The sequence below is a fragment of the Anomaloglossus baeobatrachus genome, chromosome 2, assembly GCF_048569485.1.
Source record: "Anomaloglossus baeobatrachus isolate aAnoBae1 chromosome 2, aAnoBae1.hap1, whole genome shotgun sequence".
NCBI classification, from domain to species: domain Eukaryota; kingdom Metazoa; phylum Chordata; class Amphibia; order Anura; family Aromobatidae; genus Anomaloglossus; species Anomaloglossus baeobatrachus.
This window is the reverse complement of record NC_134354.1, coordinates 278,784,995-278,809,946: the sequence shown is the minus strand read 5'-3', so window position 1 is coordinate 278,809,946 and position 24,952 is coordinate 278,784,995. Positions and strand designations below refer to the sequence as shown.

The 24,952-nt window shown below is 47.7% G+C and overlaps 1 protein-coding gene across 2 annotated transcripts in view; it reads right to left on the bottom strand.

Annotated features, from left to right (window-relative positions):
• LOC142289850 (uncharacterized) overlaps positions 1-24,952 on the bottom strand; it is a 135,391-nt gene that overhangs the window by 5,735 nt on the left and 104,704 nt on the right. Inside the window, exons 6-7 of one of the 2 annotated variants that reach the window (XM_075333795.1) lie at positions 24,102-24,142; positions 22,706-22,775 (exon numbers count right to left, since the gene is read on the bottom strand). In XM_075333795.1, the coding sequence (XP_075189910.1) occupies positions 22,706-22,775; positions 24,102-24,142 (111 nt within the window). The remainder of the gene's footprint in view (positions 1-22,705; positions 22,776-24,101; positions 24,143-24,952) is intronic. The other variant, XM_075333796.1, reaches the window with a different exon arrangement.

Sequence of the window (24,952 nt, the reverse complement as noted above, 5' to 3'; positions counted from 1 at the left end):
ACAGCATTCTGTGAACAGCCAGCTTCTTTAGCAATGACCTTTTGTGGCTTACTCTCTTTGTGGAGTGTTTCAATGACTGCCTTCTGGACATATGTCAAATCAGCATTCTTCCCCATGATTGTGTAGCCTACTGAACCACACTAAGGGACCATTTTAAACGCTTAGGAAGCCTTCACAGGTGTTTTGTGGTGATTATTCTAATTTTTTGAGAATGACTTGGGTTTTTGTTGGCTGTAAGCCATAATCATCAACATTAACAGAAATAACACACTTGAAATATATTATATAGACTCATTACGAATAGAGTGATCTATGTGTTTCTCTTTTTGAATTGAATAACTGAAATAAATTAAAGAAGTTGTCTGACAAACTCCAAACTTTTTTTAAGCTAATATTTGCTGTATTGTCATTAAAACATTCCTACATTGGTTTTCTTTTGTTTTCTAACTTTTATTTCTCTTGAGTTATCACTTTATTCTCTGCAGCCACTTTTTTGACCTGTAGCTCAAGCAAACTTGACTTTTTCCTTTCCTTGTTTGCTAAACCTCACAGTCAGAGCTGGCACCACCCGGCCTCACTGTGTAGCTCAGCCCTCTGCACACTCATAGGCAGTTAGTATTCTGCTCAGCACTGATCGCTCCAGCATTGGTAATACAGAGCAGTAATACTACCAGGGGCATAACTACCGAGGTCGCGGCTGCGACCGGGCTCGGCAGCTTAGGGGCCCGTTCTGCAGATCAGCAGCCAGCTCCTTTCTGTGAGAGGAGCTGCCCCGATCTGTCGCAGACCACGCGACTGCTATATGCCCGTTATTAGCGGCGGCACTGGGCCCCCCTCCCCGTCATCACACACAGCAACAATGAAGCGTGGAGCAGCCCGTGCAGCTCCACGCTTCATCATTCTCCCTCTGTGCCTGCGCGGTGACGTCAAGCCCCGTGCGACTGCTGTGCTGAGAGAACAGAGCGCAAGACAGGAGGACGCCGACCGGAGCAGAGGGGGAACGGAGGAGAGGTAAGAACTTGTTTGTTGTTTTTTAAAAAATCAGTGCGTACACGGTGGACGGGGTGGGGGGGGGGTTTGTCTGCCAACATTATACATGGAGTATGGGGGGGCTGCCAGCATTATACATGGAATATGGGGAGCTGACAGCATTATACATGGAGCATGGGGGGCTTGCATTATACATGGAGTATGGGGGCTGCATTATACATGGAGCATGGGGGGGGCTGGCTGCATTATACATGAAGCATGGGGGGCTGCATTATACATGGAACATGGGTGGCTGGCTGCATTATACATGGAGCATGGGGGGGCTTGCATTACATACGGAGCATGGGGGGCTGCCAGAATTATACATGGAGCATAGGGGGGCTGCATTATACATGGAGCATGAGGCGCGGGCTGCATTATACATAGAGCATAGGGGGCTGCATTGTACATGGAGCATGGGGCGCTGGCTGCATTACATATGGAGCATGGGGGGGCTGCATTATACATGGACCATGGGGGGGCCTGGCTGCATTAAACATGAAGCATGGGGGCTGCATTAAACATGAAGCATGGGGGCTGCATTATACATGGAGTATGGCGGACTGCATTATACATGGAGTATGGCGGGCTGCATTATACATGGAGCATGGGGGACTGCATTATACATGGAACATGGGTGGCTGGCTGCATTATACATGGACTATGGGGGGCTGACTGCATTATACATGGAACATTGGGGACTTGCATTATACATGGAGCATGGGGGGCTACCAGCATTATACATGGAGCATAGGGGGCTGCATTATACATGGAGCATGGGGCGCTGGCTACATTACATATAGAGCATGGGGGGGCTGCATTATACATGGAGCATGGGGGCTGCATTATACATGGAGCATGGTGGGCTGGCTGCATTATACATGGAGCATGGTGGGCCGGCTGCATTATACATGGAGCATGGGGGGCTGGCTGCATTATACATGGAGCATGGGGGGCTGGCTGCATTATACATGGAGCATGGGGGGCTGGCTGCATTATACATGAAGGCCTTGGCGGTTGGTTGCATTATACATGGAGCATGGGGGGCTGGCTCCATTATACAGTGCCTACAAGTAGTATTCAACCCCCTGCAGATTTAGCAGGTTTACACATTCGGAATTAACTTGGCATTGTGACATTTGGACTGTAGATCAGCCTGGAAGTGTGAAATGCACTGCAGCAAAAGAAGGGAATTTTGTTTACTTACCGTAAATTCCTTTTCTTCTAGCTCCAATCGGGAGACCCAGACAATTGGGTGTATAACTTCTGCCTCCGGAGGCCACACAAAGTATTACACTTAAAAGTGTAAAGCCCCTCCCCTTCTGCCTATACACCCCCCGTGCATCACGGGTTCCTCAGTTTTAGTGCAAAAGCAAGAAGGAGGAAAGCAAATAAATTGGTTTAAAGTAACTTCAATCCGAAGAAATTTCGGAGAACTGAAACCATTCAACATGAACAACATGTGTACACGAAAAAACAACAGCCCGAAGGGAACAGGGCGGGTGCTGGGTCTCCCAATTGGAGCTAGAAGAAAAGGAATTTACGGTAAGTAAACAAAATTCCCTTCTTCTTTGTCGCTCCATTGGGAGACCCAGACAATTGGGACGTCCAAAAGCTGTCCCTGGGTGGGTAAAATAATACCTCGTAATAGAGCCGTAAAACGGCCCGTTCCTACAGGTGGGCAACCGCCGCCTGAAGGACTCGTCTACCTAGGCTGGCATCCGCCGAAGCATAGGTATGCACCTGATAGTGTTTGGTGAAAGTGTGCAGGCTCGACCAGGTAGCCGCCTGGCACACCTGCTGAGCCGTAGCCTGGTGCCGTAAAGCCCAGGACGCACCCACGGCTCTGGTAGAATGGGCCCTTAGCCCTGAGGGAACCGGAAGTCCAGAAGAACGGTAGGCTTCGAGTATTGGTTCCTTGATCCACCGAGCCAGGGTGGATTTGGAAGCCTGTGACCCCTTACGCTGACCAGCGACAAGGACAAAGAGTGCCTCCGAGCGGCGCAGGGGCGCCGTACGGGAAATGTAGATTCTGAGCGCTCTCACCAGATCTAACAAATGCAAATCCCTTTCACATTGATGAACTGGATGAGGACAAAAAGAAGGTAAGGAGATATCCTGATTGAGATGAAAGGTGGATACCACCTTAGGAAGGAATTCCGGAACCGGGCGCAGCACCACCTTGTCCTGGTGAAACACCAGGAAAGGAGCCTTGCATGACAACGCTGCTAGCTCAGACACTCTCCGAAGTGATGTGACTGCTACTAGGAAGACCACCTTCTGCGAAAGGCGAGAAAGAGAAATATCCTTCAAAGGCTCAAAAGGTGCCTTCTGAAGGGCCATCAGAACCCTGTTCAGATCCCAGGGTTCTAACAGCCGCCTGTAAGGAGGGACAATGTGACAAACCCCCTGCAGGAACGTGCGTACCTGAGAAGCCTGGCAGGACGCTTCTGAAAGAACACAGAGAGCGCTGAGACTTGTCCCTTAAGGGAGCCGAGCGACAATCCTTTTTCCAATCCTGATTGAAGAAAGGAAAGAAAAGTGGGCAATGCAAATGGCCAGGGGGAAAATCCCTGATCAGAGCACCAAGATAGGAATATCTTCCACGTCCTGTGGTAGATCTTGGCAGACGTTGGTTTCCTGGCCTGTCTCATAGTGGCAATGACCTCTTGAGATAACCCTGAAGACGCTAGGATCCAGGACTCAATGGCCACACAGTCAGGTTGAGGGCCGCAGAATTCAGATGGAAAAACGGCCCTTGAGACAGCAAGTCTGGACGGTCTGGTAGTGCCCACGGTTGGCCCACCGTGAGATGCCACAGATCCGGGTACCACGACCTTCTCGGCCAGTCTGGAGCGACGAGAATGGCGCGGCGGCAGTCTGACCTGATCTTGCGTAACACTCTGGGCAACAGTGCCAGAGGTGGAAACACATAAGGGAGTTGAAACTGCGACCAATCCTGAACTAAGGCGTCTGCCGCCAGAGCTCTGTGATCGTGAGATCGTGCCATGAATGCCGTGACCTTGTTGTTGTGCCGGGACGCCATTAGGTCGACGTCCGGCATCCCCCAGCGGCAACAGATCTCCTGAAACACGTCCGGGTGAAGGGACCATTCCCCTGCGTCCATGCCCTGGCGACTGAGAAAGTCTGCTTCCCAGTTTTCTACGCCCGGGATGTGAACTGCGGATATGGTGGAGGCCGTGGCTTCCACCCACATCAAAATCCGCCGGACTTCCTGGAAGGCTTGCCGACTGCGTGTTCCGCCTTGGTGGTTGATGTAAGCCACCGCTGTGGAGTTGTCCGACTGAATTCGGATCTGCTTGCCTTCCAGCCACTGCTGGAACGCTTTTAGGGCAAGATACACTGCCCTGATCTCCAGAACATTGATCTGAAGGGAGGACTCCTGCTGAGTCCACGTACCCTGAGCCCTGTGGTGGAGAAAGACTGCTCCCCACCCTGACAGGCTCGCGTCCGTCGTGACCACCGCCCAGGATGGGGGTAGGAAGGATTTCCCCTTCGACAATGAAGTGGGAAGAAGCCACCACCGAAGGGAAGCTTTGGCTGCCTGAGAGAGGGAGACGATCCTGTCGAGGGACGTCGACTTCCTGTCCCATTTGCGTAGGATGTCCCATTGAAGAGGACGCAGGTGAAACTGCGCGAAAGGGACTGCCTCCATTGCTGCCACCATCTTCCCTAGGAAGTGCATGAGGCGCCTCAAGGGGTGTGACTGACCTTGAAGGAGAGATTGCAACCCTGTCTGCAGTGACCGCTGTTTGTTCAGCGGAAGCATTACCATCGCTGAGAGGGTATGAAACTCCATGCCAAGATATGTCAGCGATTGGGCCGGTGTCAGATTTGACTTTGGAAAATTGATGATCCACCCGAAACTCTGGAGAGTCTCCAGAGTAGCGTTGAGGCTGTGTTGGCATGCCTCTTGAGAGGGTGCCTTGACCAGCAGATCGTCTAAGTAAGGGATCACCGAGTGACCCTGAGAGTGGAGGACCGCAACTACTGTAGCCATGACCTTGGTGAAAACCCGTGGGGCTGTCGCCAGGCCGAACGGCAGTGCCGCGAACTGAAGGTGTTCGTCTCCTATGGCGAAGCGCAGGAAGCGCTGATGCTCTGGAGCAATCGGTACGTGGAGATAAGCATCTTTGATATCGATCGATGCAAGGAAATCTCCTTGGGACATTGAGTCGATGACGGAGCGGAGGGATTCCATCCGGAACCGCCTGGTCTTTACGTGTTTGTTGAGCAGTTTTAGGTCCAGGACAGGACGGAAAGACCCGTCCTTCTTTGGAACCACAAACAGGTTGGAGTAAAAACCGTGACCCTGTTGCTGAAGAGGAACCGGGACCACCACTCCTGCCTTCAGAGTGCCCACCGCCTGCAGAAGAGCATCGGCTCGCTCGGGAGGCGGAGATGTTCTGAAGAATCGAGTCGGAGGACGAGAGCTGAACTCTATCTTGTAACCGTGAGACAGAATGTCTCTCACCCAACGGTCTTTTACCTGTGGCAGCCAGGTGTCGCAGAAGCGGGAGAGCCTGCCACCGACCGAGGATGTGGTGTGAGGAGGCCGAAAGTCATGAGGAAGCCGCCTTGGTAGCGGCACCTCCGGCGGTCTTTTTAGGACGTGACTTAGACCGCCATGAATCGGAGTTCTTCTGATCCTTCTGAGGCCTTTTGGACGAGGAGAATTGGGACCTGCCCGCGCCCCGAAAGGACCGAAACCTCGACTGTCCCCTCCTCTGTTGGGGTATGTTTGGTTTGGCCTGGGGTAAGGATGTATCCTTTCCCTTGGATTGTTTGATGATTTCATCCAATCGCTCACCAAACAAACGGTCGCCAGAAAAAGGCAAACTGGTTAAGCACTTTTTTGAAGCCGAATCTGCCTTCCATTCCCGTAGCCACAAGGCCCTGCGTATTGCCACCGAATTGTCGGATGCAACCGCCGTACGGCTCGCAGAGTCCAGGACAGCATTAATAGCGTAGGACGCAAATGCCGACGTCTGAGAGGTTATGGACGCCACTTGCGGCGCAGACGTACGTGTGAGTGCGTCAATTTGCGCTTGACCCGCTGAGATAGCTTGGAGTGCCCATACGGCTGCGAATGCTGGAGCAAAAGACGCGCCGATAGCTTCATAGATGGATTTCAACCAGAGCTCCATCTGTCTGTCAGTGGCATCCTTGAGTGAAGCCCCATCTTCCACTGCAACTATGGATCTAGCCGCCAGTCTGGAGATTGGAGGATCCACCTTGGGACACTGAGTCCAGCCCTTGACCACGTCACCCTTGCTTTTTGCGGACGACATGCTGTTGTCTCCTCTGAGCAATCCAGGAGGGTATATAGCCAAAAATCAACCGTGCACCATACAGTGTAAAGTATAGCCTATAAGCATATAATCTATATGTACACTTCTGCACTAGTGGGGCCAGCACCTCAGGTGCTGCTTACCGCCCGCTCAAAGCGGTTGTGTGATCACCAGAATCCCTGCCTGGGTCTCCCAGAGCTTGTCTCCCCTCTCCAGCGTCAGAAGAGCTGACAGGAATGGCTGCCGGCGTCCTGAGGAGAGGAGGGGGCCGTGGGCGTGCCCTAGAAAGTGCGGGAATCTGGTGCCCCACTGTGCACAGTGAGGGGGGTGGAGTATGCAAAGCATGTTCCAGCCCTCAGCGCTGACGTCCTGTACAGCGTCTCGCCCTTCCCCTGACTGGCAGGCCTGGGGGCGGGAAAAAAGTGAGACTAGGCCGCAAAAGCCGGGGACTAAAGTTATAAGCGCGGCCGGCGTATAAGCGCGGTAGTCCCCGGCGTACTAACACTCCCAGGCGCGCTGCAGTGTGAAATGGCAGCGCGCGGTCAGCGCGGTATTCCCCAGTAAACTAACACACCCAGCCACGCTGCAGTGTGTGATGGCACAAGCGCGGTCAGCGCTGCGGTCCCCGGCGCACTAACACACCCAGCAATGCTGGAGTGTTTCTGTGCGCGGTCCCCACGGGGACACAGAGTACCTCAAAGTAGCAGGGCCTTGTCCCTGACGATACTCGGCTCCTTGTCCAGCAGAGTCCCCAGGGGCTGTGGATGGAGCACGGTCTCAGTGCCTGGAGACCGATTAGGATCCCACTTCACCCAGAGCCCTAAAGGGATGGGGAAGGAAAACAGCATGTGGGCTCCAGCCTCCGTACCCGCAATGGATACCTCAACCTTAACAACACCGCCGACAAGAGTGGGGTGAGAAGGGAGCATGCTGGGGGCCCTGTTATGGGCCCTCTTTTCTTCCATCCGACATAGTCAGCAGCTGCTGCTGACTAAGCTGTGGAGCTATGCGTGGATGTCTGCCTCCTTCGCACAAAGCATGAAAACTGAGGAACCCGTGATGCACGGGGGGTGTATAGGCAGAAGGGGAGGGGCTTTACACTTTTAAGTGTAATACTTTGTGTGGCCTCCGGAGGCAGAAGCTATACACCCAATTGTCTGGGTCTCCCAATGGAGCGACAAAGAAAAGAATGTTATTTCTTTTTTTATTTTTTTTTTTAAATTGTGAAAAGTTTATTCAGAGGGTCATTTATTATTCAACCCCTCAAACCACAAGAATTCTGTTTGGTTCCCCTAAAGTATTAAGAAGTATTTCAGGCACAAAGAACAATGAGCTTCACATGTTTGGATTAATTATCTCTTTTTCCAGCCTTTTCTGACTAATTAAGACCCTCCCCAAACTTGTGAACAGCACTCATACTTGGTCAACATGGGAAAGACAAAGGAGAATTCCAAAGGCCATCAGAGACAAGATCGTGGAGGGTCACAAGGCTGGCAAGGGGTACAAAACCCTTTCCAAGGAGTTGGGCCTACCTGTCTCCACTGTTGGGAGCATCATCCGGAAGTGGAAGGCTTATGGAACTACTGTTAGCCTTCCACGGCCTGGACAGCCTTTGAAAGTTTCCACCCGTGCCGAGGCCAGGCTTGTCCAAAGAGTCAAGGCTAACCCAAGGACAACAAGGAAGGAGCTCTGGGTAGATCTCATGGCAGTGGGGACATTGGTTTCAGTCAATACCATAAGTAACGTACTCCACCGCAATGGTCTCCGTTCCAGATGAGCCCATAAGGTACCTTTACTTTCAAAGTGTCATGTCAAGGCTCGTCTACAGTTTGCTCATGATCACTTGGAGGACTCTGAGACAGACTGGTTCAAGGTTCTCTGGTATGATGAGACCAAGATCGAGATCTTTGGTGCCAACCACACACGTGACGTTTGGAGACTGGATGGCACTGCATACGACCCCAAGAATACATCACTACAGTCAAGCATGGTGGTGGCAGCATCATGCTGTGGGGCTGTTTCTCAGCCAAGGGGCCTGGCCATCTGGTCCTCATCCATGGGAAGATGGATAGCACGGCCTACCTGGAGATTTTGGCCAAGAACCTCCGCTCCTCCATTTCATCTTCCAACAAGACAACAACTCAAAGCACACAGCCGAGAAAACCAAGGCCTGGTTCAAGAGGGAAAAAATCAAGGTGTTGCAGTGGCCTAGTCAGTCTCCTGACCTTAACCCAATTGAAAACTTGTGGAAGGAGCTCAAGATTAAAGTCCACATGAGACACCCAAAGAACCTAGATAACGTGGAGAAGATCTGCATGGAGGAGTGGGCCAAGATAACTCCAGAGACCTGTGCCGGCCTGATCAGGTCTTATAAAAGACGATTATTAGCTGTAATTGCAAACAAGGGTTATTCCACAAAATATTAAACCTAGGGGTTGAATAATAATTGACCCACACTTTTATGTTGAAAATTTATTAAAATTTAACTGAGCAACATAACTTGTTGGTTTGTAAGATTTATGCATCTGTTAATAAATCCTGCTCTTGTTTAAAGTTTGCAGGCTCTAACTTATTTGCATCTTATCAAACCTGCTAAATCTGCAGGGGGTTGAATACTACTTGTAGGCACTGTACATGAAGCATGGGGGGCAGGCTGCATCATACATGGAGGCCTGGGGTGAATTATAATATATGGAGTACTATGGAGTGAATTATAATACAGTGGAACTTCGTGTAACGAGTAACCCGCTTAACGAGAATTTCGCTTAACAAGCAAAGCTTTCTGTAAATTTGTAACCCGGTTTACGAGAAAGCTTTGCTGTGCGAGCAAAACCCTCACCTCACACACTTCCAGTTCCGTCCATCCACCGCGCTCTGACCCGCACTTGCAGTCCACACAAACATACACAAGAACGCAAACACATACAGTATTATGCTCACCTTACCTTCCGTTCCACCGCCGATCTCATGGTTCTTGTAGTTCCCGGGTACATCGCGACATGCTACCATGAGGCCGGCGGTGGAACGGAAGGTAAGGTGAGCATATAATATGTGTACCTTCCGTTTTATCGCCGGCCTCCTGGGTCCTGTAGTTCGCCTCGCCGCTCCACTCCAGGCTGTGCATCGGCATCCATAGCGACGAAGCAGGAACTTCCTGGTTCCTGTCACCGCTACTCAAAGGCAGCGCGCTGGCCAATCAGAGGCAAGCGGCTCTGCCTTTGACGTCAGCGCTCTGGCAGGAAGTTCCTCCCTCGTCGTTATGGTAACCCGATACACGGCCCGCACCGGAGAACAGCAAGTCCCAGGAGACCGGCGATGGAACGGAAGGTAAGGTGAGCATATATGTGTGCGCGTGCATGCTTGTGTGTTTGTGTGCGTTTGTGCATGTGTGGAATGACAGAATAGGGGACCAGGATAGGACATTTAACTAGTTGTGGAACAAATTGTCTGCCTTGCAATGATTTCCTATGGGAAATCTTGCTCTGCTAAACGAGTAACTTGGTTAACAAGCACAGTCCCAGAACGGATTGTTCTCGTTAAGCAAGGTTCCACTGTATATGGAGAACTCTGGGAAATGCATTATAATACATGGAGGACTATGGAGCTGCATTCTAATATATGAAGTGTTATGTGGGACCCTTTATACAATATGAAAGGCTATGTGGGGGCCATTATAGTATTTGCAGAAGTATATACAAGGGGGACAAAGATACAAGCATGAAATGGGAACGTTTTGTGCTGAGGGAAAAGGGCTCTTTCCCTCAGCACCCAGCTTTCCCATGCTCTGCTATACATCTCTCAGCACCCAGATTTCGCATGCTCTGATATGGGAAAGCTGGATGCTGAGGGAAAGATGTATAGCAGAGCATGGGGAAGCTGGGTGCCGATGACCAGATGGATATCAGAACATAGGAAAGCTGGGTGCTGATAGAGGGATTTCAGAACATAGGAAAGCTGGGTGCTGAGGGTAAGAGCCAAGTGTCAGCGTCATTATCCCGTACCCCGAGTACCAGTGTCATCGTCCCGTACCCCAAGTGTCGGTGTACGTAGAGGGGGGGGCCCAGGTCCAAACTTTGCACCGGGGCCCATCAAACTCTAGTTACGCCACTGGATACTACATCTCATCTGTGACAGCACAATCACTTCACCTCACCCCACATATAATGTAGTAATGTGCCCATCCTTATCCCCATAATATAGTAATGTGCCCCATCCTTGTGCCCATCTTGTAGTAATGTCCCTTTTCCTAGTCCTCTCCTTGTAGCAATGCTCCATCCTGTAGTAGTGTCCCATATTGTGCCATTCTTCGCACACGCAAAAAAAACAAAAGACAAATTCTTCTCACCTATCCTCGTTCACTAGGTGTCCTGTTTTTGTAACGCTGCCAGTGCAGGGGCCACACTGACAGAGCTTTAGATCAGAGAACAGATTCCCGGGTGCTTAGCAGGGAAGAGCTCTCTGTACAGCTTCTCCAGTGATCAGCTGCTGACCTTTGATTGGCTGGCAGCTGATCATTGCAGTAGCTGTATACAGAGCTCATCCCTGCGCAGCACCTGGAAATCTGTCCTCAGATATTAAGTTCTGTGAGTGGCAACCCCTGTACTGGCAGTGACCAGCAAAGGGGCCACGACCCTGCAAGCAGCATCAGAGGCCGCTGCCTACAGTGCTTTATATCAGAAGACAGATTCCCGGGGGCTGCGCAGGGATGAGCTCTTTATACAGCTACTGCAATGATCAGTCGCCGGACAATCAAAAGGTCAGAGGCTGATCAATGGAGAAGCTGTACAGAGAGCTCGTCCCTGCGCAGAGCCTGGGAATCTGTCCTCTGATATAGAGCTCTGTCAGCGGTGGCCCCTGCACAGGCAACGATCAGCAAGGGGGCTGCAGGGCCTACACGCAGCAAGCAGCATCAGGGACTGCCGCTGACAGAGCTTTATATCAGAGGACAGATTCCCGGGCGCTGTGCAGGGACGAGCTCTGTATACAGCTTCTCCAGTGATTGCTTCTTCCTGATTACTTAATAAGTCCGAAGGCGGAGTGAGTGAAGCTGGTGGTGATTTGGTGTCAGGCTCACTTGATGTAACAATATCAAATGAGACACGGGAACACGAGTGCCAACACTGCTGGAATGGCGTTGGCACTTGAAGAAAGTACAGTGGAACCTTGGTTTACGAGAACAATCCGTTCTGAGAGTGTGCTTGTAAACCAAGTTTCTCGTCTAGCAAAGCAAAATTTCCCATAGGAAATAATGGAAGCTCAGACAATTCGTTCCACAACTTGTTCAATGTCCCATCCTGGTCCCCTATTGTGCCATTCCACACATGCACAAACACACACACACACTCACGCAAATGCTCACCTTACCCTCCATTCCCTTGCTGGCCTCCTGTTTCTTGTAGTCTGCAGGTATGTGTATCCGTTAACCATAGCGACCGATGCCAGACCTTCCGCTTTCAGAGCTTCAGCAGTAGATGTCATAATGTCATACGCAGGATCCGCTTGCCTCTGATTGGCCAGCACACTGACGTCAAAGGCATGAGTTGCTTGCCTCTGATTGGTCAGCGCGCTGCCTTTGAGAAGCGGCTGAGAGCGGAAGTTCCTCCATCGTCGCGATGGTTACCGGATATACATACTGTACATGTGGACTATAAGAACCAGGAGGCCAGTGAGGGAACAAAAGGTAAGGTGAGCATAATATGTGTGTGTGCGTATGTGTTTGTGCAGTCTGCAAGAGCAAGTCAGAGTGCGGTGAAAGTACGGACCCATAAGTGTGTGCGGTGAATATTTGCTCGTGCAGCAAAGATTGCTCGTAAACTGAGTTACAAATTTACAGCAAGCTTTGCTCATATAGCGAAATACTCAAACACCAAGTTACCCGGGAACCGAGGTTCCACTGTTTAAGTTTTTTTATTTTACAAGGGACAAAAATGGGAAATGAGAAGGGCCTGTCCGACTAAACTGCTCTCAATACAAAAAAAAAAAAAAAAGGGTCGGGATCTGACTATTGTGGCCATGTATAGGTGGTGTTTCTTGAAACAAAAGTATGTATGAATCTAAAAAACATTCTCCACAGCTAATGTTAAAATTACAAGGTTTCCATTTTTTATTTGCCTAACTCCCAAATTTTGAAGAAAGGAAAGAGGGACAAAGTAAGCGGCGCGCACAGCGCGGTGCGACAAATTTTGACCACGCCCTAGCCACACCCATTTGTCAGTAAGGGTAATTTAGCAGATGTCCCGGACTGTTCGTTAATAGTCATAGCAGCCAGAATTTTCTTATATTTATATGTGTCACTATATGACATGTTGCTTATTTGTGCCCATAAAGCCGTGTTCACACGTTGCATAATTTCAGGTATTTTTGTTTCTGCCGCTGTCGGCACCAAACTACACAATAATAATCTTCTCTGATTATTCCATTTTTGCTGCATTTTTTCTGCCTTTTCTTCATTATTTAATGTGTTTTTGGTTCAGATGTGAATCTGCTTTTTTTATTGTACTGAGAAGCTTTTTCCTGGGTTTTTTTACGCTCCACATAGAAACCTCCAGAGAAAAAAAAGCATCAAAACCGCACAGTTCAGCGGCGTCTTCTCATGGAACCCACTTTACTTGGATAATTAAACACAGCAGAATAAATATGCAAAAAAAACAGCAGAAAAAAAATGCAGCATTTACACTACATGTGAACACAGACTAAATGTCCAAGCAAAGTGGATGAGACATCATGAAATCTCCGCCCCTGGTGTCTAAACTCGCCGCTGAACTGTGTGGATTTGGAGGGTTTTTTTCTTTTATAATCTTCAGGATTCACATCTGCCCCAAACATGTATCAAAAAAGAGACAATGCATAAAAAATACCGCAAACACGCAATAATCAGAGAAGAATGTTATTGCGCTCGCGGTGCGGATAGCGGCAGAAAAAAACAGCATTTACGCTCCGTGTGAACACGGCATCAGTGATACATTTTTATTACATTTTTTATGGGTTTTAATAAAGAAAAATAATAAATTGCGACATTTTTTTTATACCATTTACCGATCCCCATCAATAATCTGATCGCTGTCTTGTTCGGGTCGTTACGATTACAGGGACACCAAATATGTCCATGTTATTTGCTGATTTGTGATGTTTATTATTTTATAAAAAAGTGTAATAAAAATTACATTATTCTATTTTTTTAATTATTTTTAGTACTTTTATTAGAAGAAAAAAACCCCTCTTTTCCTCTCCCTCTAGAATACAGGAGATAGAGACACTGCTGTGTACAATGGAGCTGTGTCCTGTGTAATCTGCTGTGTAAGAGGCTGTATTGTAGGTTTATTCATATAAAATCCACCCTCTTACATCATCAATTCCTAGTGGCTCAACAGCTATAGCAGCTAGGAAAGCTGTAGTTTGCTGGTTCGAATCTAAGTTTTATCTATCTACCAATTATATCTATCCTTCTATCTATCTATCTATCAATTATATCTATCTATCTATTATGTCTACTTTATTTCTTCTACTTTCAGTTCACCCTCTGTGTATGTCCTAATCTAATGTATAATGTTCTTCTGTCAACTCTACTGTCTTGTCAATTAAGTAATTCATGTTATGATTTAAGTTGTGCTGCTGTGATACCATAATTTCCCACGGGATCAATAAAGTGTATCGTATCTATCCATCTATCTATTATCTGTCATGTATCTATATATCCCTCTATCATCCATCCATCCCTCTATCCTCCCTCCATTCATCCATCCCTCCATCCATCTTTGCAGCTGAATAATCTGCTTCTGGTTTCTCAACAGCAATATAGAGGTCAACATAACCAAAACTACCTATGATTTTCAATACAGGCAGTGCCTCAGTGGTAGAGCTGCTGCCTATGGAACAATGAGCTCTCATGGTTCACGGGTTTGCGTCCCAGTCGCCCCTATAATCCAGAGCTGATGATAATTTAATTTATTCACTGCACTAAGGAGAGGAGCCGGGACATCAGCTGTGAGCCGCGGGAGTGCGGGACACACCTCTAAAATCGGGGCAGTCCCGCAGAATCTGGGACGGTTGGGAGATATGTATTTGTATTACAGATAGTCATATCAAAAAAGAAAAAAAACATTGCCAAAACTAAACACAAAAACCGGATTTAATTAATAGGTCATAAAAACGTAATTTTGGTGTTTTGATGTTTTTTCTCGTTACGCCCTTTACTGATCAGATTAATTTGTTTTATATTTTAATAGCTCAGGCTTTTCTGAATGTGATGATACTAAACATTCATTTTAAATTGTTTTATTTTCAATGGGGTAAAAGGGGTGATTTGAATGTGATTTAATTTTTTAATTTAAAAAAAACAAACAAACCTTTCTTTAACGCTTTTAAGGGTGGTGGCCAAGATCAGTATTTGCAGTGTTTTAGATTCAGCATGCTTCAGCTGCGTCCAAAACGCTGCGGTGTACAGTTCAAGCATAGTGGACAGAATTTCTAGAAATCCCATGCCCACTATTCTTGTTTTTTCCGCAGCAAACACGGACCTGCGGTATGGCTTTCCAGACTGCAGCATGTCAATTGATTGCTGCGGATTCGCATGCGTCCTCCGTAGGGAGACACAAGCGAGAGACTGTAGTGCACTGAACCCTGATCATGGGTACGAGCAGCTGCGTTTATCTGCGAAGGAGACTTGCGGCGCTGCAGGTCTGGACCCGCTGCGTCCAGGACACAGCGAGTCCTGATCGTTGGCACATACCCTTAGGGGTAAGTTCACACAGTGCGTTTTTTGCGGCGTTTTTGCGCAGTTTTCGGGTGCGTTTTTGCTCAGAAAACTGCATGACTTTGCTTCCCCAGCAAAGTCTATGAGTTTTCATTTTTGCTGTCTGCACACAGCTTTTTTTTTCAGCTGCGTTTTTGTGGTGCCACAAAAACACAGCATGTCAATTATTCCCGCGTTTTTCACTGCGCTTTTCATCCATTGAGTGCAATGGGATGTTGAAAGACGCAATGAGAAACGCAAATAGGTGCGTTTTGGTGCGTTTCTAAGACCAAAAACGCAGCTATAAACGCAGGAGGTGGGTAGTAAAGTGACATGTACAGGAAGAGGATTCCTTCTGTCAGTAAACACAGAAGCGTGAATCCTCCCGGTACCATCACTTCCACCTCCCGTCCTGTGCATGTCTGCTGCCATGCGGCGTCATGTACAGGCAGGAAGTGGAAGTGGCTGCGAAAACAAAAGTGAACAGTAGAAAAAAAATGTCATACTCACCTGTCTGCAGACTCCCGGTGCCATGCCCGCTCCCAGCTCCTCCTCCCGGTACCGCCGCTCCGGGTGTGTGCAGTCTCCCCGGGTACGTATGCCTGCAGGATGCAGGACCTGGGATGGATCACCTGATGCAATCACCTGACGCATCAGCTGATCGTAAGTCTCGGGGTGATGCCAGCGGCCGGCCGGTTTAACCTATCAGCGGATGCGTCAGGAGACTTCATCCCTGATTACCGGCAGCTCCTGCAGCGATCGGACGGAATCAGACTCCTCCAATTGCTCCAGGAGCTGCCAGTAATCAGCACATAAGTATTTATTTTTTTTTGCACCGATGCATCTGCTGATTGTATAAACGGCTTTTATACAAGCAGCTGATGTGTGATGTGATTCAGGCACTTGAAGCTGACACATCATCTGATCGCTTTGCCTTCCAGCAAACCGATCAGATGATATTGGATCTGGATTGGACGGCACAGGACCCTTGACCCAGGATTACTGCGGAGGGGGGTTCTTTATTTCAATAAAGATGGAGTCACTAATTGTGTTGTGTTTTATTTCTAATAAAAATATTTTTCTGTGTGTTGTGGTTTTTTTTATCTTTACTAGAAATTCATGGTGGCCATGCCTAATATTGGCGTGACACCATGAATTTCGGGCTTAGGGCCAGCTGATAATATACAGCTAGCCCTAACCCCATTATTACCCAGTGAGCCACCCGGCATCAGGGCAGCTGGAAGAGTTGGATACAGCGCCAGAAGATGACGCTTCTATGAAAGCGCCATTTTCTGGAGTGGCTGAAGACTGCAATTCGCAGCGGGGGTGCCCAGAAAGCATGGGCACCCTGCACTGTGGATTCCAATCCCCAGCTGCCTAGTTGTACCCGGCTGGACACAAAAATTAGGCGAAGCTCACGTCATTTTTTTTTTAATTATTTCATGAAATTCATGAAATAATTACAAAAAAAAGGGCTTTTCTATATTTTTGGTTCCCAGCCGGGTACAAATAGGCAGCTGGGGGTTGGGGGCAGCCCGTACCTGCCTGCTGTACCCAGCTAGCATACAAAAATATGGCGAAGCCCACGTAATTTTTTTGTTTGGGGGGGCAAAGAAATCCTGCATACAGTCCTGGAAGGAGGATGCTGAGCCTTGTAGTTCGACAGCTGCTGTCTGCTCTCCTGTATACACTATTGGATGGAGGATGCTGAGCCTTGTAGTTCGAAAGCTGCTGTCTGCTCTCCTGCATACACTATTGGATGGAGTATGCTGAGCCTTGTAGGTCTGCTCCCCCTGACTCTCCCTCCAGCATACAGTCCTGGATGGAGCATGCTGAGCCTTGTAGTTCTGCAGCTGCTGTCTGCTCTCCTGCATACACTATTGGATGGAGTATGCTGAGCCTTGTAGTTCTGCAGCTGTCTGCTCTCCTGCATACATTAGTGGAGAATGAAGAACATATTGAAGAAGGAAATGACATCAGACCTTTTCTTTTTGTTCACTGATAAAAAACGCATAAAGACGCAGTAAGCAAAAACGCAGCAAAACGCAGCAAAAAACGCACCAAATCGCGGCAAAAACGCGTGCATTTATTGCCGTGTTTTTTTGACGCGGGTGCGTTTTTTGCCGCAAAAAACGCACAAAAACGCAGTGTCAAAAAAACGCAGTGTGTGAACCTAGCCTTATTCTTTTTTATTAGTTCCCTTAGGGGACTTGAAGCTGTGATCTTATCACTTGGGCTGTACACTCAGATTATACAGCGGGATTCAAATAGTTAACAGGTGCAGGTGGATCAGAGCGTCACCCACACATGTTGTTTGCACATGTGTGAGGAAACATGCGGACTAGTCCCAAGAGCCCGCATTAACCCCTTCACAACCAATGATGTACTGTAAGTAATGGAGTACTTAAAAACTTCAGCTCAAGATGCAAAAAATACGCTGTCGCTAAGCCCCAGATGTCGACAAATGAGAACCTTAAGGATCTAGGAAAATGGCGCGAAAGGCACTGAATTTTCTTTTAACCCCTTAGATAAGAGTAAAAGTATACATATGAAAAGCAATACCACAAGCAAAAAAAGTCAGCTCACCACACTCCACAGCAGGAGACGTCACTGATGGTTCACGTGCAAAGTCCAATGATACAAGAAAAAGGATCCAGCATCCCACATGTGTAAAATCACAAAGGTTTGTCCAAAACATGTTTGCCCTGACCTGAGATATATCTGTTTTTACCGGGTCTTTTTTAATTTTCTTGTAATGTTTTTAAATTCTTTTGAATAAACGTTCGTGGATTTTACATTTACATTTTACGTGGGATGTTGGATCCTTTTTCTTATAACACTATACAAGTTTGGTATTTACGAATTCGTACAGACCTGATTCATCATACTGACATGTTAGTGAACACTAAATAAAATAGTCCAAATATAATTGCACTTTTATTTGCAATTTCATCACACACTGATATTTGCTTGCAGTTTCCAGTACACTACAGTGCCTTGCGAAAGTATTCGGCCCCCTTGAATTTTTCAACCTTTCCCCACATTTCAGGCTTCAAAACATAAAGATAAAAATTTTAATGTTATGGTGAAGAATCAACAACAAGTGGGACACAATTGTGAATTTGAACGAAATTTATTGCTTATTTTAATTTTTTGTAAAAAATAAAAAACTGAAAATTGGGCAATATCATTCATCCCCTTTACTTTCAGTGCAGCAAACTCACTCCAGAAGTTCATTGAGGATCTCTGAATGATCCAATGTTGTCCTAAATGACTGATGATGATAAATATACCGTATATACTGGCGTATAAGACGACTTTTTACCCCCTTAAAATAATGGCTACAGTGGGGGGTCGTCTTATACGCCAGATATACGGGGGGGGGGGGTTTGTGTATATATATATGTACACTGCAGCGTCCAGGGGAGGTGGGGGCAGCAGCTCTGGAGCACAGGGGAACGCTGCGGGCTGCAGCCTTTGATCTCCTGCACCCGCTCATATAATATGCACAGCCGCTGTCCATCTCCAATGGTGCTGAAATCGCACGCAGTGAGGGGCTGGGGCAGCGGTGCATATTATATGAGCCTGCGTCCCAGTGTGATCGCACATGCCCACCCCTGTGTTAGATTTGGCCCCCAGGCTGCTGCTCATTCTAAAATAAAAAAGCTTTACTTACCCCTGCAGCGTTTCTCCCCGTGTCCCTGCTTCCACTGTGATCAGGCAGGCAGAGAGCTCAGCCTGCTGTGCCGATCACATGACCGCACTGAGAACCAGGAAGTGGAAGAACAGAAGCACGGAGCCAGACAGGAGGGAGCTCAGCGCTGGAGGAGATAAGGAAAGAGTGTTTTATTTTACTTTGGGCAGCAGCCTAGGGGCCATATCTGACACAGGGGGACTTGTGCGATCTATAGGGGCCATGGGCAGCACTATGGGGGCGATATCTAACACAGGGGGACTTGTGCGATCTATTGGGACCATGGGCAGCACTATGGGGGCGATATCTAACACAGGGGGACTTGTGCGATCTATAGGGACCATGGGCAGCACTATGGGGGCGATATCTAACACAGGGGGACTTGTGCGATCTATATAGGAGCCATGGGAGAACAGAAGCACGGAGCCAGACAGGAGGGAGCTCAGCGCTGGAGGAGATAAGGAAAGAGTGTTTTATTTTACTTTGGGCAGCAGCCTAGGGGCCATATCTGACACAGGGGGACTTGTGCGATCTATAGGGGCCATGGGCAGCACTATGGGGGCGATATCTAACACAGGGGGACTTGTGCGATCTATAGGGGCCATGGGCAGCAGCATGGGGGCGTTATCTAACACGGGAACGTGTGCAATCCATAGGGGACCATAGGCAGCACAGGGGAACGTGTGCCATCACAAGGGGGCTATATTCAATATAAGGGGGCCATATCCAGATTAAGGGGGCTAATTTTAGGATGGGGGGCTATGAGGGACATATACCCTATATGATTTGTTAGAGGGACACTGGCATTATAAGATGGACCCCATTTAACATTAAAAAAAAAAAATTCTCTTTTCCTTCACCAAATTTGGGGGTGCGTCTTATAATCAGGTGCGTCTTATAAAGCGAAAAATACGGTATATATCATACAGCAGGGGTCGGGAACCTATGGCTCGCGAGCCAGATATGGCTCTTTTGATGGCCGTATCTGGCTCGCAGACAGGGCTCCTACCTGTCTATGGGCAAATGCCGGGGCCCTGGAGAGCCGGGGGGGGCCCACTCGGCCTCGTCAGTTCTCCTGTCCCTTGGCCGGGGCCCACTCGCCTTTATAGTTCTGCTGCCACAGTCCTCGGCAGCAATCTGCGGCGCCGTCACTTTAAGGCGCGCAGACATCCTGTTTTGAATTTCATCTGTGGGCGGAGCTACCGCCTTCTCAGTCCCACAGATGAAGGAGGCGAGTTTCTGTCCGGTGCTGAGTGGGCCCCCTCTCCACCGTGACCTAATCGGGTAAATGCCCTCCCCGCCTCCCCATTATGGGCCCCGGTGAGCTGCTTCTAACCTCCCAGATGTATGCCCTGCCAATCCCCCCCCCCGCCGAGGCTGCGGGTGCTGTACCCGCCGAGCCGCGGGTGCAGGCCCCACAGAGCAGCAGAGTTGTGTGTATTTGTCTGTATGTAGCAGAGTTGTATGTGTTTGTCTGTATGTAGCAGAGTTGTATGTGTTTGTCTGTATGTAGCAGAGTTGTATGTGTTTGTCTGTATGTAGCAGAGTTGTATGTGTTTGTCTGTATGTAGCAGAGTTGTGTGTGTTTGTCTGTTTGTAGCAGAGTTGTGTGTGTTTGTCTGTTTGTAGCAGAGTTGTGTGTGTCTGTTTGTAGCAGAGTGTAGTACCATTGTTTCAGTCCAGTTGTGGCTTTATACAGCAGGGAGGAGCATTCCTTGCTGTACTAAGTGAACATTGGAGCGATTGATTTGTCAATGGCCCTTTAAAAACATATTGTACGGCTCTCGCGGAATTAAAATTAACATGTTGCAATCAAAGCAGACTTTTTTTCATTTGGGAGCGGGGTAGTCTTATACAGTGAGTATATCCCAAATTCTATATTTTTAGGGCAGAAGTTGGGGGTCGTCTTATACGCCCAGTCGTCTTATACGCCGGCATATACGGTAAGCCACCCGTGTGTAATGAAGTCTCCGTATAAATGCACCTGCTCTGTGATAGTCTCAGTGTTCTGTTTAAAGCGCAGAGAGCATCATGAAGACCAAGGAACAAAACAGGAAGGTCCGTGATACTGTTGTGGAGAAGTTTAAAGCCGGATTTGGTTACAAAAAGATTTCCACAACTTTAAACATCGCAAGGAGCACAGTGTAAGCGATCATATTGAAATGGAAGGAGTATCATACCACTGCAAATCTACCAAAACCCAGCCATCCATCCAAACTTTCATCTCAAACAAGGAGAAGACTGATCAGAGATACAGCCAAGAGGCCCACGATCACTCTGGATGAACTGCAGAGATCTACAGCTGAGGTGGGAGAGTCTGTCCATAGGTCAACAATCAGTCGTATACTGCAAAAATCTGGCCTTTATGGAAGAGTGGGAAGAAGAAAGCCATTTCTCAAAGATATCCATAAAAATTGTTGTTTAAGTTTGCCACATGCCACCTGGGAGACACACCAAACATGTGCAAGAAGGTGCTTTGGTCAGATGAAACCAAAATCAAACTATTTGGGCACAATGCCAAATGATATGTTTGGCGTAAAAGCAACACAGCTCATCACCTTGAACACACCATCCCCACTGTCATCAAACATGGTGGTGGCAGCATCATGGTTTGGGCCTGCTTTTCTTCAGCAGGGACAGGGAAGATGGCTAAAATTGATGGGAAGATGAATGGAGCCAAATACAGGACCATTCTTGAAGAAAACCTGTTGGAGTCTGCAAAAGACCTGAGACTAGGACGGAGATTTGTCTTCCAACAAGACAATTATCTCAAACATAAAGCAAAATCTACAATAGAATGGTTCACAAATAAACGTCTCCAGGTGTTAGAATGACCAAGTCAAAGTCCAGACCTGAATCCAATCGAGAATCTGTGGAAAGAGCTGAAAACTGCTGTTCACAAACGTTCTCCATCCAACCTCACTCAGCTCGAGCTGTTTGCAAAGGAAGAATGGATCAAGAATTTCAGTCTCTCGATGTACAAAACTGATAGAGACATACCCCAAGCGACTTGCAGCTGTAATCGCAGCAAAAGGTGACGCTTCAAAGTATTAACTTAAAGGGGACAAATAATATTGCACGCCACATTTTTCAGTTATTTATTTTTAAAAAAGTTGAAAATAAGGGATACATTTAGTTCAACTTCACAATTGTGTCCCACTTGTTGTTGATTCTTCACCATAACATTAAAATGTTATGCTTGAAGCTGGAAATGTGGGAAAAAGTTGAAAAATTTAAGGGAGCCGAATACTTTCACAAGGTACTATATGTGGTAAAACTTATGGTTTCATTCAAAAGTACAACTCGTCCCAAAAAAAAAATAAGCCCACATATGGAAAGACTGAACAAAAAATAAAAAAAAAATAAAAATTAAAAAAGAAAAGAAGGTTATAGCTCTCGGAAAAAGGGGAACAAAACACGTGAAAAGTGAAGTACCAGTATGTCATAAAAGCTTTAACCCCTTCATGACCTAAAATAAAACATTTTTTTTTTACAGATGATGCTGGATTCAAGGATTAATCATCTATAAGATTGAATATTGTTACATTTTTAAAAGTTTTACAAATTTCTGATTTTGTTTAAATAAATAAAACTCACAAACATATCGACCTACATTTATCGTTATCATACATCATAAAATATGTGTCACACAAACCCCCTCCAAAAAAAACCCAAACTGTCTCAAAATCCCTGGGATCTGTTGACACATTGCAGAGCTACTGCCACAAAGTGACATCAGATTTGATAAATTTGGCCTGGTCACTAAGTGGTTAAGGCTGAAAGGAATCCGGCAGCTTGCAATGTATTGGGAGAAATGTTAGCAGCTGGGGAAAATCTGTTAAAATACAATTACAACCAACTGCGGAAACATTTTATTCCACATAATACACACAGTGCATTACAATATACGCAACGTATTACACAAACCTGAAAACTTACCATCATTATCAGAATTTTCTTTTTTATATTCCATTAAGGCCGTAGACGTTTCACCAGAGAAAGGTTTAGCCTAAAAGAGAGCAGCACAGTCATTAGAGTATTACACATACTGGAGATCCTGAACTATTCAATCATCTGGACAAAAAGAGAAGAATAGTTTAGGCAACTTGATTTAATCGCTGAACATGGCTGACATGGCACTTTCCTATGTGTATGGCGCAGATGATAGAATTACACTGTCTGATCATGGATTGCTGCTTCTCACTCTGTATTTACTATGCTGAATCAGAATGAGGGGAGAGACCCCAATATCTTTACTGTACCCTCCATAGCTCCATTGTCTGCTAAGCTCCATGTATTAGTAGGTAGATCTGGGTGAAGAATTAAGCTGGTCATAATGGAATCTTCTAGGCTTTCTAATGACAGTTTTCAGGTCTAGGCCTATCCTAAGCAACAAAACACCCCAAACAACCCCTAAATAGCACAAACATTACTCAAAACTGCTATACGTTCAGAATTTGGCTTCTAGAAGAAAAAAAATAAAATAAAATAGAAAAAGGAAAACAACATTTAGATGGTCCTGAATAAAAACCATTCAATCACATTACTAGCCGGGTGCTACAGGGCCTATTCGGCTACTTTAGTACAAAATGGACTGCAAAAATCCTAAACAGTACCAACCAGTTTTATAGTCAATGGCAGTTACCCATTTTCTACTTAAGACCACCTAAATAGATGGCAATATGTCAGGACCGGGAGGACTGGTGGACCCAGGTGGTGGATCCTCTGGACCGAGCACCCCACCAGGGGCAGAGTACACGGCAGCCGGAGCACTGGCGTGGCCGGAACGGGAACCGTGTCCCACAGGGGACGGGAAGAACACAGTCACTGGGGTCTCGGGGTTCCAGGGCACTGGCGTGGCCGGGTAGAAAAGACAAGCAAGAGTCCAGGTAACGGGACACAGCATAAGGGGACCTGAGCACCTAGCTTTCAAAACTAAGTTTCAAGACACGTTGATCAGGCCCCGCCCACATGGAAAGGCAAGTCTTATATACCCAGCACAGCCCTATGTCATTTCCTGTTTCAGGTGTGCTGGGCCTATAAGACCAGGAGAGTGGGCGCGGCCTGGTCCTATACAGAGGCATTAGTCAGAGTCAGACTCCTGAGACCAGGAGCAGAACACAGGAGAGCACGAGCGGGGGCGGTAGCCATGACTGGTGGACATGTGGACAGGATCAGTGGTCACGGAGCGGTGCCGGGATGGTGCGACCGGGTCAGTGGGTAAGGAGCGGTGCTGAGGCATCGGGAGCGTGACACAATATTAGCAGTGTATGTGTTACTGAAATTCATTGAGAAACCCTTCTTTCATCACATGCAAAACAATATTCGCATTTACCGTAAACACTGTCCGCTTTCTCTCTTGACGGTCATTCGTGTCTAAATGAGTCCAATAGAAAAAAACTTAAGAACTTACCAAATGCACAAATCACATCAGGGGAGTTAAATGGATCCCTTTTATAAGGGTTGTACTATACTTAGACAAGTCATTCTTAAAATCAACAATGTCCAATGTAAAATAAAAATGGCAAATACCTCCTAGACCAGTGATGGCGAACCTGGGGCACGCAGAGCTCATTCTGCTGGCACGCGTGCTGTCGCCTGATCCTGCCGCTTTGATCTGCTGGTGCAGTCGCTCCGGCAGATCAAAGCTTTGTTGGAGCGGAAGAGACATTTCTCCTGGCTCTGACACTCCTCCCCCAGGCTGCAGGTGTGTTGCCTAGGAGACGGAAGAGCGTCAGCGAGCGGCGCCGACATAATGAGGTCTTCTGGCCGCGTGGGAACTGAGGACCCAGCGGCGCGCAGCGGGGGAGCGTGTGCAGGAAGGTAAGTTGTGTGTTGCTTTTTTTTTTATAACTCGTGTGCTGCTGTGCCAAGGTGGGGATGGGAGGGGGCAGTGCTAGCGCCAGCATGGGGTGGGGGAGAACACACATGCCAGCATGGGGTGGGGGAGGGGGAACACACATGCCAGCATGGGGTGGGGGAGAAACACACATGCCTGTATGGGGTGGGGGAGGGGGAACACACATGCCAGCATGGGGTGGGGGAGAAACACACATGCCAGTATGGGGGGGAACGCACATGCCAGCATGGGGGGAAACACATATGCCAGCATGGGGGGGAAACATGCATGCCAGCATGGGGGGGGGACACACACATGCCAGCATGGGGGGAATGACATGTATGCCA